General features: G+C 43.2%; 1 protein-coding gene across 1 annotated transcript in view; it reads left to right on the forward strand.

Moving 5' to 3' along the window:
• cacng2a (calcium channel, voltage-dependent, gamma subunit 2a) overlaps nt 1-9,453 on the forward strand; it is a 57,857-nt gene extending 48,404 nt beyond the window's left edge. Inside the window, exons 3-4 of the mRNA XM_053443468.1 lie at nt 6,188-6,328; nt 7,309-9,453. Coding sequence (XP_053299443.1) covers nt 6,188-6,328; nt 7,309-7,844 — 677 coding nt within the window. The 3' untranslated portion in view covers nt 7,845-9,453. The remainder of the gene's footprint in view (nt 1-6,187; nt 6,329-7,308) is intronic.
• The last annotated feature ends 6,906 nt before the right edge of the window (nt 9,454-16,359 follow it).

Consider the following 16,359-nt stretch of genomic DNA (forward strand, 5'->3'; position numbering starts at 1 on the left):
CTGATTCCGATGCTCAGATGCCTTTAATATTGCGACTATTTACCATTCAGTTGCATCAGGGGAGACACAGAGGAAGCCCAGCAGCTAAGGGCCTGTATGGCTGCTGCGTCTCATTAAGTTGTTTGTCAGCCGGCATTGAAGAGTGCCAGCGCTCGGACACCAGCCTGAGCTGCAGCTGTGCCAATCAATACAGTACGCACAGTATCTGCTTTCAGCCTGTGAACAGGTTGGCACACATGCTGGCAGGACGGCAGGGCGGCAGGGCTAACTATCTCCTATCCCGGCCAGGCAGAGCAAGACACTGCCTGTGGAGACATGTACGTTAGCTAGCTAATCACATGCAATTTGTCTTACAGGCTAACTTAGCAGGATATGCTAACATCTGACGCTTATAATCGGAAGAGACAAAACAAGTAATTCCATCCTTTTAATCATCAAAACGTTTCTTCTTGTTTTTTTGGTTTTTAAATGATCTGCCATGCTCAGTAGTGGCTGCTCAGCCGTTGGCTATCCGCAGAAGGGTAAAGCAAAAAATCTATTATAATAAAAATGATTCACAACTGTTTTAATTTAAAAGTCATCAGCAGAAAACATAAACATGATAAAGTGTGTAAATAGCCATCACTGCTGAGTGTACAGTGAATGGATGTTCAGCCCCTGAAACGGTCTTAGACTTGATGTCATAAGCTATTTCAGTCTAGACCTGTGGGTAAAATAATGAGAATGGGATACAGAGTTTACCCGGACTTTTACTTTCACACATGCACAATGCAGCAGGACGCATTTACAACAGCAACAGATCCATTGCATTATTCACCGGGAGATATTTGTTTTGTTTTATTTTTGCGTCAGTCGCGTGTTAGAAGTGTCATCAATAAATGGGGCGTGTCTGAAAGCAGTGATTCTCATGTGGGTGTCATGGGAAGAAGAAACTGAAGATTCGCTGCTCTGTGTGATCGTGACCTCCACCCAAATCTAAATGGCGACCTCAGAGCTAATCAGTGCTCCTGAGTGCATCCTTTCATGTGGGCCGAGGCCAGAGCTTCAGAAACACAAGACGCCACAGAGGTCGCCACCGTCTTCGGCTATTAGGACGGAGGTCAAATCTTTCCTTTGGACGGGGTCGTTGTTTTCCAGCAGCCGCAGATTGACAGCGTTTTACCACAGAGGAGAGTCACCACCGTTATCTCTCTCTCCCAAGAGGCCTCCGTCAGAACAATGTCACCCTGGCTGAGATGATCTCTGCTCACCAGGCCGCCCCGATAAACTATGAAGTGTAACAGATGAACCGCAAATGAGCGTCACAGTTGGTTTGGGAAGGTGATGAGATGAGGTCAATGGCATTACCGTCTTTTACTAAATGTGCACAAATTACCACATGCTGCAAGACTAGAACTGGACAACAATACAAGTTTTTTTAAGCCCTATATATAAAGAAGCCTTTCATTTGTCATATAACATAATTCAAATCAAAACTATCTAAAAAAAATAACATTTTTATCGGTAATCATTCATCAGTTATAACAATGAACATATACACAAAAAATTATATATCAGTAAAAGGTACATTTTGCCCCCAATACTTTACTATTACTAACAGTAGAGTCCATTGTTAAGTTAATATTTTAACTTAATGCTTTTCCAGCCGTGGCAGCAAAAACTATAATTTGACCAAAATGTTTGCAATTGCAGCCTTCTGTAGCTATTATGTCTTTATTTTATTTGAACAAGTAGCAAAGATTAACCGACGGTGTTAAGAAGTGTTGGGATTATTTATTTTTGTGACGTATGAAGAGCACGAAGGTCCTGTATCTATATTTTTTTTCCTATAATTTTTTGACTATCATAGCTTATAATTGTAATTCAATCCTTTGACAAATGAATTTTAAATTGTCACATTCTGCAAGACAAATTTGCACCTTAAATTAAGTGTTTAAAGGTTTTGTTTAGCCTTTGACTGAAATTATAGTTAATATATTTCATGTGAGCTGCTGGACAGGTATGAACAAAAAGAGAATCACTTTTATTGTTGTAGGGGTTTGTGAGTCCAGTTAGAAACCTTCAATATGTCAGAGGTGGCTGACATTATTAGCCTACAGCTAAAGTTTAATAGAAGGTCAAACATCCATTCAGTATATCAACAAATCAATATATGTGTCTCGCCCTGTGCAGCCCTACTAAACATGGTGTATCATGGACTTTTGTCTGCACTAACCCGTCCACAGCACAGACTCGTCCCTGTCTATCTGTCAGCCTCTCTCTCTGTCTGGCTCCCCCCCGGGGGCGCTGCTGTGCTTAAACATCCCCCCAGGCAGGATCCGTAGCGCTGACAGGGGCTCTGCAGATCCTTAATGAAAATGAAGACGTGAAACCTCCAGAAAGTGGTGAGGGAGGATTGGCTTTAAATAAGTGGCCTCTCAGATAGAAGCAGTTCCAGCGCCCTGAGGCAGAGTTGTTGCCACATCTTCCCCCGGCAATTCCCGTGGTTGGCCCTGACTGCAGGCAACAAGCTGCTGGGAGACAGCGTCATGCATGCGCTGTGTGGCCACAGTATTATGCAGGAGAACAGAGTGCATCCTGGCATGAAAAATGTGCAGGGACTTTCTTATGAGGTAGAGCATGGTCAGCCAAACCCAGGGGCACCTTGAGGCAGAAAACCGCAGTCCCAACTCAGGGACAGCCCAGTGTATGCTGGGAGGTCACTGTGGAGGTCACTGCACTTTTAAACACACTGATAAACATTGATGTTAATACAGAGAATGCAGGACTGGAGAAGGAGAAACACTGTCGGCCAGCCGATCCTTGGAGGCCATGCAAATGAGCTGGATCCTCTTGAATCCTTGAGAGCTCCAACATCACAAACCTTCTCGCTGTTTTCCAGAAGATTTAAATCCAAGCCACATGTCACAGCCTATAATGAGGCTCAAATGATGTAAGTTTCTGTTTATAATGTCTAGACTTGGCAGCAACAGCTTCAGAAACTAAAAAGACCAAATTCAACATGTTTACAGGGTTAACTTTTTGTCTGCGTGACATCATTTTAAAATAAAATGACAGGTTGTCAGATGCTAATTGAAGTGAAGAGGCTAAATCACGTCAGTGTGATCAGATCTTTGTCTAGATGAGGGCAGTCTATATCCTCTTCTCTCTACGTTTGTCTGCCTCTCTGAGGTTTCCTGCAACTTTGGTGTCACCTTAAGCTGCTACACTATAAAACAGACAAATTGTCAACAATCATCGAATTTAGCTGGCCCTCTATCCTTTTGTCTCTGCGAATGCAGCTGATGGATGAAAAAAAAGCCATGGTGCCCTCTCTCAGGTAATGTGCTGTGAACGACCGCGTCAATACCTTCATGGTTAACGGAGTGTGGGGGGGGGGGGGGGGGGGGGTTGGAAGAGTGATGCATTTAGAGCAGGACACTGGAGCAGGGTCAGCTCTCAGGACAACTTAATATTTAATCAACCCGCCGCACCAGTAACCCTAAACCCCACAATCCCCTGTGGTTGAGCAAGGAGGCATATGGGAGAAGGGGGGGAGTAGACACAGAGAAAGACAGAGGGGAGAGAGAGGGCGAAACAACACTTTATCTTTCAAATTGTCTTGCACTAGGACTGAGTGTGAATTAAGTGGGCGAGAGATGGGGGAACAAAGAGACAATGAGATGGGGGACGTTTGGCGGTTGACAAAGACGATGAGATGACCGCGTGCAGCAGACGAGAGAGGGACAGATGGAAGAAAAATGGAAGTGAGGTGAATAACGGTGCTCAAGTTGTCTCCATCAAACAGAACGGAGTTCAGTGGACGGGCAGTTTCAGGCAAGGTTAAAGAAAGAGATAAGCACATGGTGATGTTGAATGATGATATGACGAATACTGGCCGGCCATCGAGCACAGACATTACACGTGTCAGGTCAAAAGCACATTCATAAAAGGTGCTCACTAATGATGTGTGATGTTCTCAAACTCAGACTTAGAGCTGCGGACATTTTCTTAATATCATAAAACGTATTTTGTCTTTTTGTGTGGCTGAATCAAGTTTAAAGGTTTTATACAGAGTAAGAAAACAAAGAATAGATAATTTAAAGAATATGTGAATATTGACAATATTTCTAATAACTGCTGTCCTGACGACATAATATTTACATAGAAATATTAAAAAAAAACTTAATTTGAGTGGCTTTTAGAGCCTAGTTTGTTTATTACACTTAACACAATACAGAATCACTGAATCAATGAATAAATCAATGAATTTCTCTTAAACAGGGTTCCTGTTATTTTAGGTAGTTCTTATCACACTGATGTATGTTCAACAGTTCATGTTTCTGATAACTTGGGTTTTAATGAGTTATTTGATTATATAAAAACAAGGTAAAACATGTTTGACAGCTGAGACTGACTCAGGGTTGGTCAAGTGCGTGTATAGGCAGGAATTAGCTATCTCAACTCTATCCAGTGTTTATTTCTACTTTTTACTTTTTATTGGTTGAGGAGTGCACGACGAGGAGAAATCCGAGAGTAGACGTAGTTTCACACGAGCACAGAAGCAGATTGAGGAAGAGGAGAAGAGCTGAAGCTTGGAGAGCAGGAAATGTGCGCACAAGCAGGGTTTTGAGTGGCAGCATTACAAAAACTGAACAGGAAGTCAAGAAGTCCTGCTCTCTGTCTGAAAAAAACGACACTCCGGCCTCCTCCCACAGTCCAAAGACATGCAGGCTAAGTTAATTGCAGATTCTTAATCGCCCATTGGTGTGACTGGATGTTTGCTGGTGACCAGTCCAGGGTGTACGCCTGCAATTGCCCAATGTCCATCGAATTTTTGTGACATTTCCTTTCATTTTTATCTTCTTATAATGAAATACTGGATAGGTTATAAAAAATATACAAATAAAAGAACCCTGGTTGAATTTGAATGAGCTGAAAAGTCACTGATGTATTTAACGTCTAACAAGGTGTCCCAAGTAGTTGTTGCTGCATTTTAAGGCGTCACAAAGCAAAGTGATGGAGAACCACTCTGCCGGTGTTTCATTAATGAAACTTTAAAAGCTTATTTTCATCAGAGCTGGGTGTGGCACATTATTTGGCAGGCAATGGATATGTGCTGCAACAGCACTCAGCTCAAGGAGCCTCATCAGGTGCTGGTTGTCCCCGTGGTTACCACCCAGCGGTCGGTGAGCAATGAGCACCCAGTCGGCCATGACCACCGCTCGCCACTCTCAGGGCGGCTTCCCCCACTGAGGTGGCTGACCGTCATGTCAACTCAGGGTGCAGGGGGGGTTGAGGATAAGTGGATCCCTGACAGGGAGAAAGGTATACGGGGAGCGGAGTGGTGAATGGCAGCAGGAGGCAGATGGGCCTCCAGGAGCCCTGGCGGTTCCCCGTGGAGGTGCAGGTGGCCCCAGTTCAGCACAGAGCCACCCGGCCCGGCTTTAGCACTTTGGGTAGAAGCTGGGAGAAGGGCTGAGGCGGCAGCCATATGGGAGATGAGGTGAAGTGGTGAAGAATGTACCAAGGCTGAAAGTTTAAGCGTGCATATTAAACAGGAGAGAGGGGGGAGGTAAAGTCAGAGGCTAAAGGATGGCAGGAGGTGACAGAAGAAAATAAAGGACGGGTTTGGGAGACTTCCTCTGCAAACAGTTCTCTGACTCCAGCATGACTTCATTGTACCCAACCACTTACCTCCCCCTTTTGACCCTGTCTTGACTGCTAACGTGACTTCATATTCTGTTTCCAGTTTTTTTTTTGCTTCTTATTAATTAGCTGCAAGGACGCCGTTTGCTTTTCAAGGACATGCCTCTGCACTGCAGCATGGCTCGTATACATGCCAGAGCCCCGTAGCCCTTTTGTTGACTGCCGTTCACATAAAGCAGCGAGGCAGTTCGCTCCGAGGTCTGCGGAGAAGTGTGCGGAGAGAGGGAGGGAGAGTCAAGCAGCGTGATTGCATAAGGTTGGATAACAGGCTCACTGTGGGGACACACACTCACTAGACAGTGTTGATGGAGTCTTTCACAGGCCTGATGGGGTGTTGATTGGGATGTGTTCACACACGAGGAGCAGATGCTGAAATGGATTCTAATGTGCTTTCCTGTCTTTGTTTCCTCTGTTTCTCTGCTGTCCCAATCACACCCCTACCTTCCCTTCCCTCACCTCCATCCCCCCTTCCCTTTTTCCCTCCTCCACTGATTTCCAGGTGCCGTGCGAGCCTCCAGCATCTTCCCCATCCTCAGTGTCATCCTGCTCTTCATGGGAGGCCTGTGTATAGCTGCCAGTGAGTTCTACAAGTCACGTCACAACATCATCCTCAGCGCAGGGATCTTCTTTGTGTCTGCAGGTGAGTCAAACTCCTACATAGTAATACAGAAGGCCAGGCATCAATTCAATGGGCAAGAACTTCTTTGAGCAGCTGTGTATTGAAACTATAGCCTCCAAAGCTGCACAAAAGCAGCCTTGCTATGGTCCAAGAACAGTGGCGTCAAACACCATTACCTTAATAAAAGATCTAAGCCGTTACTTAAAGCTGAATACACACGGTCACCAGGGAGCCGCAGCGCTTCAGTATCTTGCCAAGGACACTCTAGCATGCAGATGGGAAAGACTGGGATCGAACTGCTGACCTTCTGGTTGGAGAAAGAACGCTCTACCCCTCAGCCACACATCCCACCTGTAGCTCCAATAGGAGGTGCACCAACCATAGACTGAATATAAAGATGGACAACATATCAGCTCCCCCAAAGTGAAACCAAATCATCTGGATCACCCCTTGGTGGCAAGCTGCAGTATAGGCCACATATTTCGCCTCCTTCGTGTTGGCATACTGGAATTGGACTAAACTAAGATTTCAAGTGAAGCTCTCCTTTCTTTCCTCTCCGTCCTGTTGCTGGGCTGAAAGTCACCCACTGGGACCCATCTCTAAAAATAAAATCTCTCTGACACCGTTTCCCTGCGATCCATCTTGGCGGATTCATCATGTCAACCATTTCTCTGTGTGCGTCTAAACTAATGAGTGAAAGTATTTTCTGTATATATGGATAAATAATAAACAGGCTCTCGACGCAATGAATGATCTTCGTCGAGAGCCTGTTTCTCACTGAAAGGGCAAAGATGAGGAGTCAGTTCAGCATGGACCTGATAGTTCACAGTGAATCAGCATATTAAACATATGTGGTATGATGCTGCACATTAAATTAACCACACACTGAGAATAACTAGCTCATCCTGAATTTAACTTTTTGTTTCTCTTTGCTCTTTTCTTCAACTCATTACCCATAATCCACTCCTCCCTTGCCCATGCTGCATCCCCCATCCTCTTAGGTCTGAGCAACATCATCGGGATCATCGTGTACATATCAGCCAACTCGGGGGACCCTTCAAAAAGTGACTCGAAGAAGAACAGCTATTCTTACGGCTGGTCCTTCTACTTCGGTGCCCTCTCCTTCATCATGGCTGAGATGGTTGGCGTTTTGGCCGTGCACATGTTCATCGACCGCCATCGACAGCTCCGAATAGGGGAGCGCGCAGCCGACTACCTCCAAGGCTCAGCCATAACGCGGATCCCCAGCTACCGCTACCGCTACAGACGTCGCTCGCGCTCCTCCTCCCGCTCCACGGACCCATCCCACTCCCGCGACAACTCGCCAGTGGGCCTCAAGGGCTTTAGCGCGCTGCCATCCACGGAGATCTCCATGTACACGCTGCCCCGGGACACTCTCAAGTCCTCCGGCACGCCTACCGCTACCTACAACTCCGAGAGGGACCACAACTTCCTGCAGGTCCACAACTGCATCCAGAAGGACCTGAAAGACTCGAGCAACACCAACACAGCGAACCGCCGCACCACGCCGGTATGAGGGAGTTGACACAGGCCAGGCGGGCCCGGCAAAGAGTGGAGACCAGGAGACACGGGAACCCCTGTGGGTGCAGTACGCCCCTGGAGAAGATGGATTTCCATGTTTATAGACATTTGTTCTTTTTGTTCAGGTGCATGACTTTTCCATTAGCATTGTTGAGAGAGTTTCAACAGGTCTGCCGAGTTCCTGGGTGGAATAGCAGAAGCGTGAGCCAGGTTCGTACCGAGAGAGTGAGTTGTGTAATTTTTCTGCACAGGGTGCTTTCATGAGGTTTGGGGCACTGAAAGCGAGAGAGGGGAGGAGGGGGGAGTTGATTTCATGATTTCATTGCCCTTTGGTTTGACATTTTTGCTCCACAGTTTGTTTGGAGCAACAGGTCAAGCTCCCCCTAAGCCAGCCCGCCACCTCTTTTATTTATTATCTAATTTGTTCATGTTTTGCATTAAAACTGTGAATTGTTACAGTTTGGGATTCAGTACGAAATAGCCCAATCTGTAATCTCTAACAAAGGTACTATATATATATGTATTACTTTTTATAAATAAATTATTACGTTATTAATCAAGAGTTACAGACTTTACCGAAGCAAAAAAATGAAAAAAAAAAGTTATAACTAAACCAAGTGCTGTTGATAACACGAGAAAAGACTCTTTTAGTATCTGTTCATTTGAAGGTTGAGAACCAGCAAAGGGCCTTTCAGTCGCAGCAGTACACAGCGACTGACGCCGCCAGAGAAAGACGCTGAAAATGAACAGTAGAATAATATCTTTTCTGTTAACAGAACCTTCTCGTCTTTTTCTCAGTCCCTGTTCGCCTTCTTTTTCGGGGGGAGGGTCGTAATGGGAGTATTGAACCCCTCATCAGAAAGAACAAACAACAAAAGGGGTCAGAGTTCAAAAAGCAAAGACTCCAAATACGACTTCTGCAGAATAAAAAGGAAGGAGCAGAGGGGAAGGAAAAGAAGAGGACGTCGAACAAAAATAAAAACAACTTAAATATGAAATAGTACAAGAAAAGCTAAGTGACTCACAAGTTCAGAAATTAAATGCATGCGATAAAATTACAGCAAATCTGCTCTTGAGAAACTTAAGTTTTAAAGGTTAATAATTGTAAGGGGAAAAAAGCAAAAAACGATAAAGTTTTAAGTATTAATGTTTTCATGTGTATTTTTTTTTTTTTTTTTTATTTAGTTCATTTTCTCTTATTGCTCTTGTGAGACAAACCAAACATTCTACTCTGACAAAAACTGCTTTTTTAAATGGTTTGGTTGATTTCTTTATAAATATATAAATATATGTATGTATGTATTTTATTTTTAAAACTCACACAGCCTTAGTCATTCATTTGGTTCTTTTTGATTTTTAATGTGTTGTTCAATTTGAAAATGAAATCTTTAAAGGTGCCAAAACCGAATGAACTTATACTTGGATGCATCAAGTCCTGATGAATAAAATACGAACCCTAGGGGGAACAAATCACCATGTTTCACTGCGTGTCTCTAACACACATTTAGTCCTTGAACAATTTTATGTTTGTCAGTTATTATTATAGACTGTGTGAAAAAATGTATACTTGGTCTGGAAAGTGAAGCCAATACGGAAGTGCCTTAAACGTGTATTCTCTCGAATGACCAGCAGAGGTCGACTCCACTGGTATTAAAAGAAGTCCGTTTCTGCAGAAGTCACAAAATGACTACTTGTCACTTGATTTATAACCTCAGTAAACATTTGCAATGATTGTATGGTGTCAATCTCTAGTTTCAAGATTTCTTCTTCTGGTGGATGGCTACACCATAGATTATAAATCCCACCTCCTCCAAATTATTGGATGGGACATAGATCAAAATAAAAAGTCGACAGTGAATACAATGATTTCTGTAATTTTAGGTATATTACTTATCGAACAGATTTTTGTTCAAGTTCTTATGGCTCTGATAAGTTTGGTTTTGATTAGATATTTGATGCCATTAAAACCGGGGTGAAACATAATTGGTGGCTGCGACTGACTCACAACTGGCAAAACACAAGTTTTGAGCAGTTACACCAAAACACAGGTTTTCTTTAGTATCTGACTGGATTATTTCAAGGATTTTAACAACCTATTATTAGGAAGGGAGCCTTAAAAATGTGTATCGGTGTGAAAATCTTTCAGAAACTGTTTGAGGCAAGATATTTGCATCAGCCGCCGTGAACCCTTTACAAAATAAATGCAGAGTTGTCAGACATGAAAACCCTGTGTGCTCTGCTAAAACTATGGCCTCTGCCTGCTGTTGTAAAATGGTGATAGCACGTTGTAATCAACCACTGGGAGCCACAATCCAAAAATATCCTAAAGGCCTGTTATCAGTACTGCAATATCTACATGAGTGTGTGTCTGTAAATGGATTATCGAAGCCAGAAACACACATTACACTCTTACGGATTATACAGATATTCGAGCATGAACACACTGAGAATCTGTGCTTTTAGCTCAAAATGAAAATGTATCAAACCTCAGCAAACCCAACATGGTACTTTTACTCTTTTATAAACCAGTGAAAATGTCGTCTCTCCATGTGAAGACATCAGGCAAAATATTGAGAGTCACAGCATCTTTCTAGGTCATAGTATAGTCACAGTATTCCTGAGAGTGAAACACAGGTTTGCAATAACAGAGCCATGTTTTAAGTAAAGAGAACACACAACACCTTTCTACACCGCCGCGCTAAAAGCATTGATTCGAAGGGTCCAACATACTCCTGCTTGCGTGTGTGTGTGTGTGTGGGTGTGTGTAAAAGTATTTATATCTGCTGCAGAAGCCGATAAACAAAGCGAGTCAATTTGTGAGACAAAACCGAGGCTCATTCTGCAGGACGATGTGTATTTTATGTATGTGTGCTCAGAGGGGACAACCTGTATGGACGACAAGACGGCCTCCCAAAAGTCAGGCCAAAGTATCTTGATCACCCACTGGTGGCTCAATTAGGTAAAGGCAAAAAGGCCTGAGATCCTGGCTTGCCATTAACTCAGTTCACTGATCTCATTGAATTTGAAGGAAAAATATGTCAGTCATCTAAATGAACATGGCTCAGAATTCATGAGCAGAAGTCATTTTACAAGCCTGAATTACATCAAAGTGAAAATGTATGAGTGTGTGTGTGTGTAGAGGAGGTGTCTCATAAAGCAGCACCTGACCCTGGTACACCCGTCTGAATGTCATATTTTTAATATGTCTTAAGAATTAATAAGTGGTTCTTTTTTCTTCTGTCTCTCCTCGTCTCCTCTTTGGCACATCCTCAGCATACTCTGTCTTCTCTCATTACTTTTTCAATGGACTGTCTTGTCACGTATTTTGCTGGGAGTTGGCTGTGCCTGGCAGAGGATGGACTGAGGGCCATAAACGTCTGTGAAACAATACATCAACAGTGCTATTGTGATGTGAGGACAAATTCAGACCCCATTTCCAATTTGGAGGAGAGGCCAAGTTGTCAAACGTTTAAATCAAATTAATATTTAAGATTGGGCTCCCCCAGGCCTCTGCATACACTCATGTCAGGGTTTGGATTGATATCTTTTTTAAATATAAAATATTGTCCCACTGACACCAATTTATGTGATTAAATTTCATTTAAAATTATTCTTGGAGAACTGTTACTCTGAAATTACTCTAACTAGCTGTGGTTTATCTAGTTTTCCATACTCACAAAATACATAATGATGTATGAATTACAGCCTGAAAAGGGTTTATAGGACAAGACTGTGTTGGAATGGGTCTGGTTTATTTTTATTTGTATATATTACTATAAATAAATGGAAACACAATTATGTTATGATAACACAGTAAAACAGTTGTAATACTATACATATGAATTCATCATAATGTGTTACCACCCAGTTTTTAAATGTTATATATATATATATATATGTACATATATGCCTAATAGCAGTAATGATGGCTGTTTGGCTACATTAGCTAATATATCCATTGTTAACTCTAAATGTTTTCAGCTCATTCATTTTAACACAATGTCTGTAAAAACATCTTAAATATGTATGATCCCTTTATGCATAAGATATGGCTTAGGGATTGAGGCTTAAGCTATGGCCCCATATGATTTAGCATTATAGGTAATTGCAGGTAGTTGGCCAAACACATTTTGCCTCCAGATAATTTTGATGGCAATTTATAAAGGATAACGTTCCTATATAATGAGTAGTAATTAGAGCTCTTATTTTGAAATTTTGTGATCTTAGGTCAGAAGATTGCGTTAGTTCCTTAACAGACTCCCGAAAAATGAAAAACCAACATCAGTTAAGTAAATCATTTAAACTTACATGAACCACACATGTGAAAAGTATACATGCTTGGTCAGTTTCATTTTATGAAAAACATTGACTTCAAAATCTTCATTGCAGATAAACCAGGTAGGAGGGACACAAAGTTTTCCAACTTCACTCTGCACCTCAATCTGTTTATTAAAATCTCTGCCCACCAGATTGAGCACACAAACAATAAAAAGGGACAGTATATTGTAGAACTGTTTGAGGAGGACTCACTAAGGACAAAGACAAATTCTGAAGAAGCTCTGCAGCATTAATGCAGGACAAGAAAACCGAACATTCCAAACAGGCGGTTCTGAACAAGCACTTTACTAGTAATTACAATGTTAGTTTCTCTAATATGTCCTTAGGATGGTTTAAAAGACCATACTCAAATGAAAGTGTTTTTCAGACACGTCTGCTGGCTTTACTCAGCGCTAACAAACTACTGTTGCAGTTTCTAATAGCTCATAGCCTACTTGTAGTCAAGAGAAGGAATATTTATAAACTGTAATCGCATCATTGCCTGAAGTGGCCCATCTGTATGCCACCGGAGGATTGCTCTTATCACCCAGTGGACAAAGCAGCTATGTTGATCCAAAGTGTGCGTGGACTTCATAGGGGACGTGCTCGGCCTTCGTAACTATGGCGATCGGAGGCTTTTTCCCCCACAAACATTTTTACATATAACACAAAGAAAACCCCAGGTGGACAAGTGCTTCTTTTTCAGGGTCCTTGTATTGTGTGCAGCGACTCACATGGTCACGTCTTCAATGAGACACTTGAAATTAACAACGCCACTGTTTATATTGTCAGTGACACACGATGTGCATGTCAAATATCCGCCGTGGAAAACATCTTAAAACTAATCACAGTCTCCAGACTAAAAGGCATTTCTTGTGACAAAGATCTCTGTTCCGATGTACCCAGGTGCCAACACTTTCATTGACTGCATGTGCCCTCCTTCCCCGTCTTCCTCTGGCTCCTCACAGAGGTGCGCTGGAACCCAGAGGAAGTGCGACATGCCCTTGAAGAGCAGGATTACCGAGCTGGACACTGCACAGAGATGTCGGGGGGTGGGGGTCAGGGCAGGAGCTCCAGAGCTAGTACTAATGATAGTTCCACTCATAGCTGCAGCACCGTGCAGACGAAGTTGTGCCCCGTGATGCTCAGAGGCGTGATTTCCATGCAGTTTCCTGAAGGTCACAACGTGAAATTTATTGGAAATAGGGCAAGGAGAGACAAAGTGCACTCTCCGCCACTTGGGATGTTGATGACTTTTACTTTTTATAAGACGAGGCTGTGCTTTGTACTCACCAACTATTACCAAGTTGCGGCTACGATCTGGGAAAGCAGAGGTGTCGCTAAAGGAAGAGATGCAAAAAGTCAGAAATTCTCTTTTTCACTTTTTGGACCATTTGGAGGCAGCAGAAACACATTTTAAGCACAACATTGACTGATCACATTTTCAGTTCATGTAGTTGGGAAACAGTTGCATATCAACGCCAAAAAGTGACAAAGCAACATTAGCATTTATTAGCAACCATGCTGATGAACACTCCAATTTTGCCCTCTTTTTGCTGGGTTGTTGGTCTGGACCAACTCTTTCAGCTGATAAATGCTCTACCATAATCAACACCTGCTCTCCAACTGTGTCTGTGTGATGTTGGCTGCCCCAGCTATGAGAGCAGTGAGTGCAAACCAGGACATAAAGTAACGTTTTTGGCTTGAAAACCAAAACAATTTCTCTCACCACAAGTTCTTATCACATTACACAGTAGTTTGAAGTATTATGATTAGAATATTGATTATAGCAGCTTTAAACAACCAAAGTATTATCAAGCTCAATTCTTATAACTTTGAAAGATCACCAATAACATAATTAAACTCATATAATAATAATCAGTGTTGTGCGGTGGTGGAGAGAGTTCCGTTTCTTTCTATCTCCATGTGTTTTCTTAATTTGCAGTGCCTTGAACTCTCTCAGCCACCGAAGGGGTGGGATGTTTTTAAGTACATTTACTCTGTCAAGGTACTGAAGTACATTTTCCATGTGGCTGTACTTTACTTAAGTTGATACTTTTCACTTTTTCTCCTGTAAATATAGCTGCAAATATCTGTACCACTAAATTTTTTTACAAACCATATAACATGTTCCTGTTTTTGTTGTTTTTCAAAGGTGATCAATAACAATATGGGAGCTCGTCTATTGATCCAATCAGAGCTGGCAGGTAACACTGGACCCTCCCTCCTGCAGCAGCAGCATCACTGGTGGGGAATAGGCAATGAGAGTACTGACTTTTTCTCAAATAGAAAATTGAGTGGGGTTTTACTTGTGTACATTTTTGTCTATTTATTTGTGCTGTTACTTAAAGGTTGAGTTATTCCCCTAAAAAGATCCTGGCCTCTAACTCTTGACGTAAAACCCAACGTGCACATTTAGAGTCTGTAAATCTCCTCAAAAAGGAATGTGAAAGTCACTGACAACTAAGTCCGGAGCTGTGACATCTGCTTGTTTTGTGTAGGGAAATACACACACACACAGACACACGCACACACAAACACACACACTGTTCTCTTCCGTTTGACTCCCTCTCGTTCCTGCTGTGGTGATCAAAGTGTCTCTGCAGTGCTGTGTGGCAGAGAGGAAGCTCTGTGGGAGAGTGCAGAGGGGGAGCCTGGTGGTGGTTGGGGCTGAGGTGAGGGGTGAGGAGATGAGGCCTGAGGCCTGAGGAACTCTCTCTCTCTCTCTCTCTCTCTCTCTCTCTCTCTCTCTCTCTCTCTCTCTCTCTCTCTCTCTCTCTCTCTCTCTCTCTCTCTCTCTCTCTCTCTCTCTCTCTCTCTCTCTCTCTCTGTGTATGTGTATGTGTGTATGTGTGTGTCTCTGGCAGCCTGCAAGGTTACATAACCTCGCATCACACTGACCAATGACCTATCTCTGACCTTACTGGATGACTTTGTGGGACAGAGAACCCCCCCACGCCCATGGGAGCTGTGCGAGGGAGGTGTCACCTGAAGCCGCAGAAACAAAACCTTAAGTGAGTGGTGCAGAAGCTGCAGCGTTTGACGTTCGCTCTCTGAGGATCACTGCTCTGGAAACCAAATGCAACCTGAAATGTGTGCACAGGAATGTTTATCTTTCAGCTTGTGCATGCAAACACAGAATGTGCATGTCTGTGTGTGTGAGTGTGAGTGTGAGTGTGTGTGTGTGTGTGTGTGTGTGAAGGATGAGGCCTGTTGTTTGTGCTGACCAGAGAGCAGTTGCTGACTGCGCTCCCCCCAGGTTATTTTTGGGTCATGCAGAGTTGAGTGGCAACAGGGAGCTATAAGCATGTTTACCCAACTGAAAAAAGAAAAGAAAAAAATCGTCGTCTGAAATGACACATTCACATCACCCGCACTGCTGATACAAGCAGCTCGCAGCTTCATCGTGTCCTGCATGAAATAAGAATAAACGAGTGGCTGCTGTTTGACGAATCCTCTGCAGCTTTTTTAACCAGCTCTGAATGGAGAGCAGTTTAAAGAAAGAGAAAAAGCGGAGAAGCACAAGTAGGCTCGAGCTCACGAAGTGCTCTAGGATGCGTGAAGCTTAATGGAGCGCCGTGCTCTGCCCTCTGGTGGTGTGACGGGGGACGAGGGCGCAGTGCCTCTTTCAGCTCAGGGAACGCTGTGTCCGTAAACGGGCCCTGAATACTGATGCCACAGTGCAGGGGTGCAGGAGCTGCAGTCTGGCAGGCCCGAGAGAAACGCTCAGATCCACTGTCCTCCACGAGCTGAGGAGGACGACAGATTCTCTGTGGGGACAGCAGTGTCCGTGATACAGATGGACATGTTTCACACTCAAAAAAACATCAGGAGGAATTAAAGACGTGTGTCCTTGGTCATTTCCACCTGTTTACATTTTAACTCCTCCTGAGATTAAAACCTAAAAAAATCTGAGCTATCAATTGCTTTTCAAATCCTATTGTTGAGATTCTGGCAAAAAGAGCAAGGATCATAAATACAAGGTCCTGATGTTGAAGGCGTTCATCGGTGCTACACAGAAAACATATAAATCAAAGATCTTCCACAGCTCCTCCACCCTGCAGCAACCTGTGGTGCATTTAATGTCACCCTGTAAAAACAAAAGACTTCCGCCGGAGCTCAGAGTACTCATTATGTTCATTGCATCACTGAATCTGAACATTGTATCATTGATTGATCAATGAATCATCCGA

This window comes from Pleuronectes platessa, chromosome 16 (assembly GCF_947347685.1).
Source record: "Pleuronectes platessa chromosome 16, fPlePla1.1, whole genome shotgun sequence".
Classification (NCBI taxonomy): domain Eukaryota; kingdom Metazoa; phylum Chordata; class Actinopteri; order Pleuronectiformes; family Pleuronectidae; genus Pleuronectes; species Pleuronectes platessa.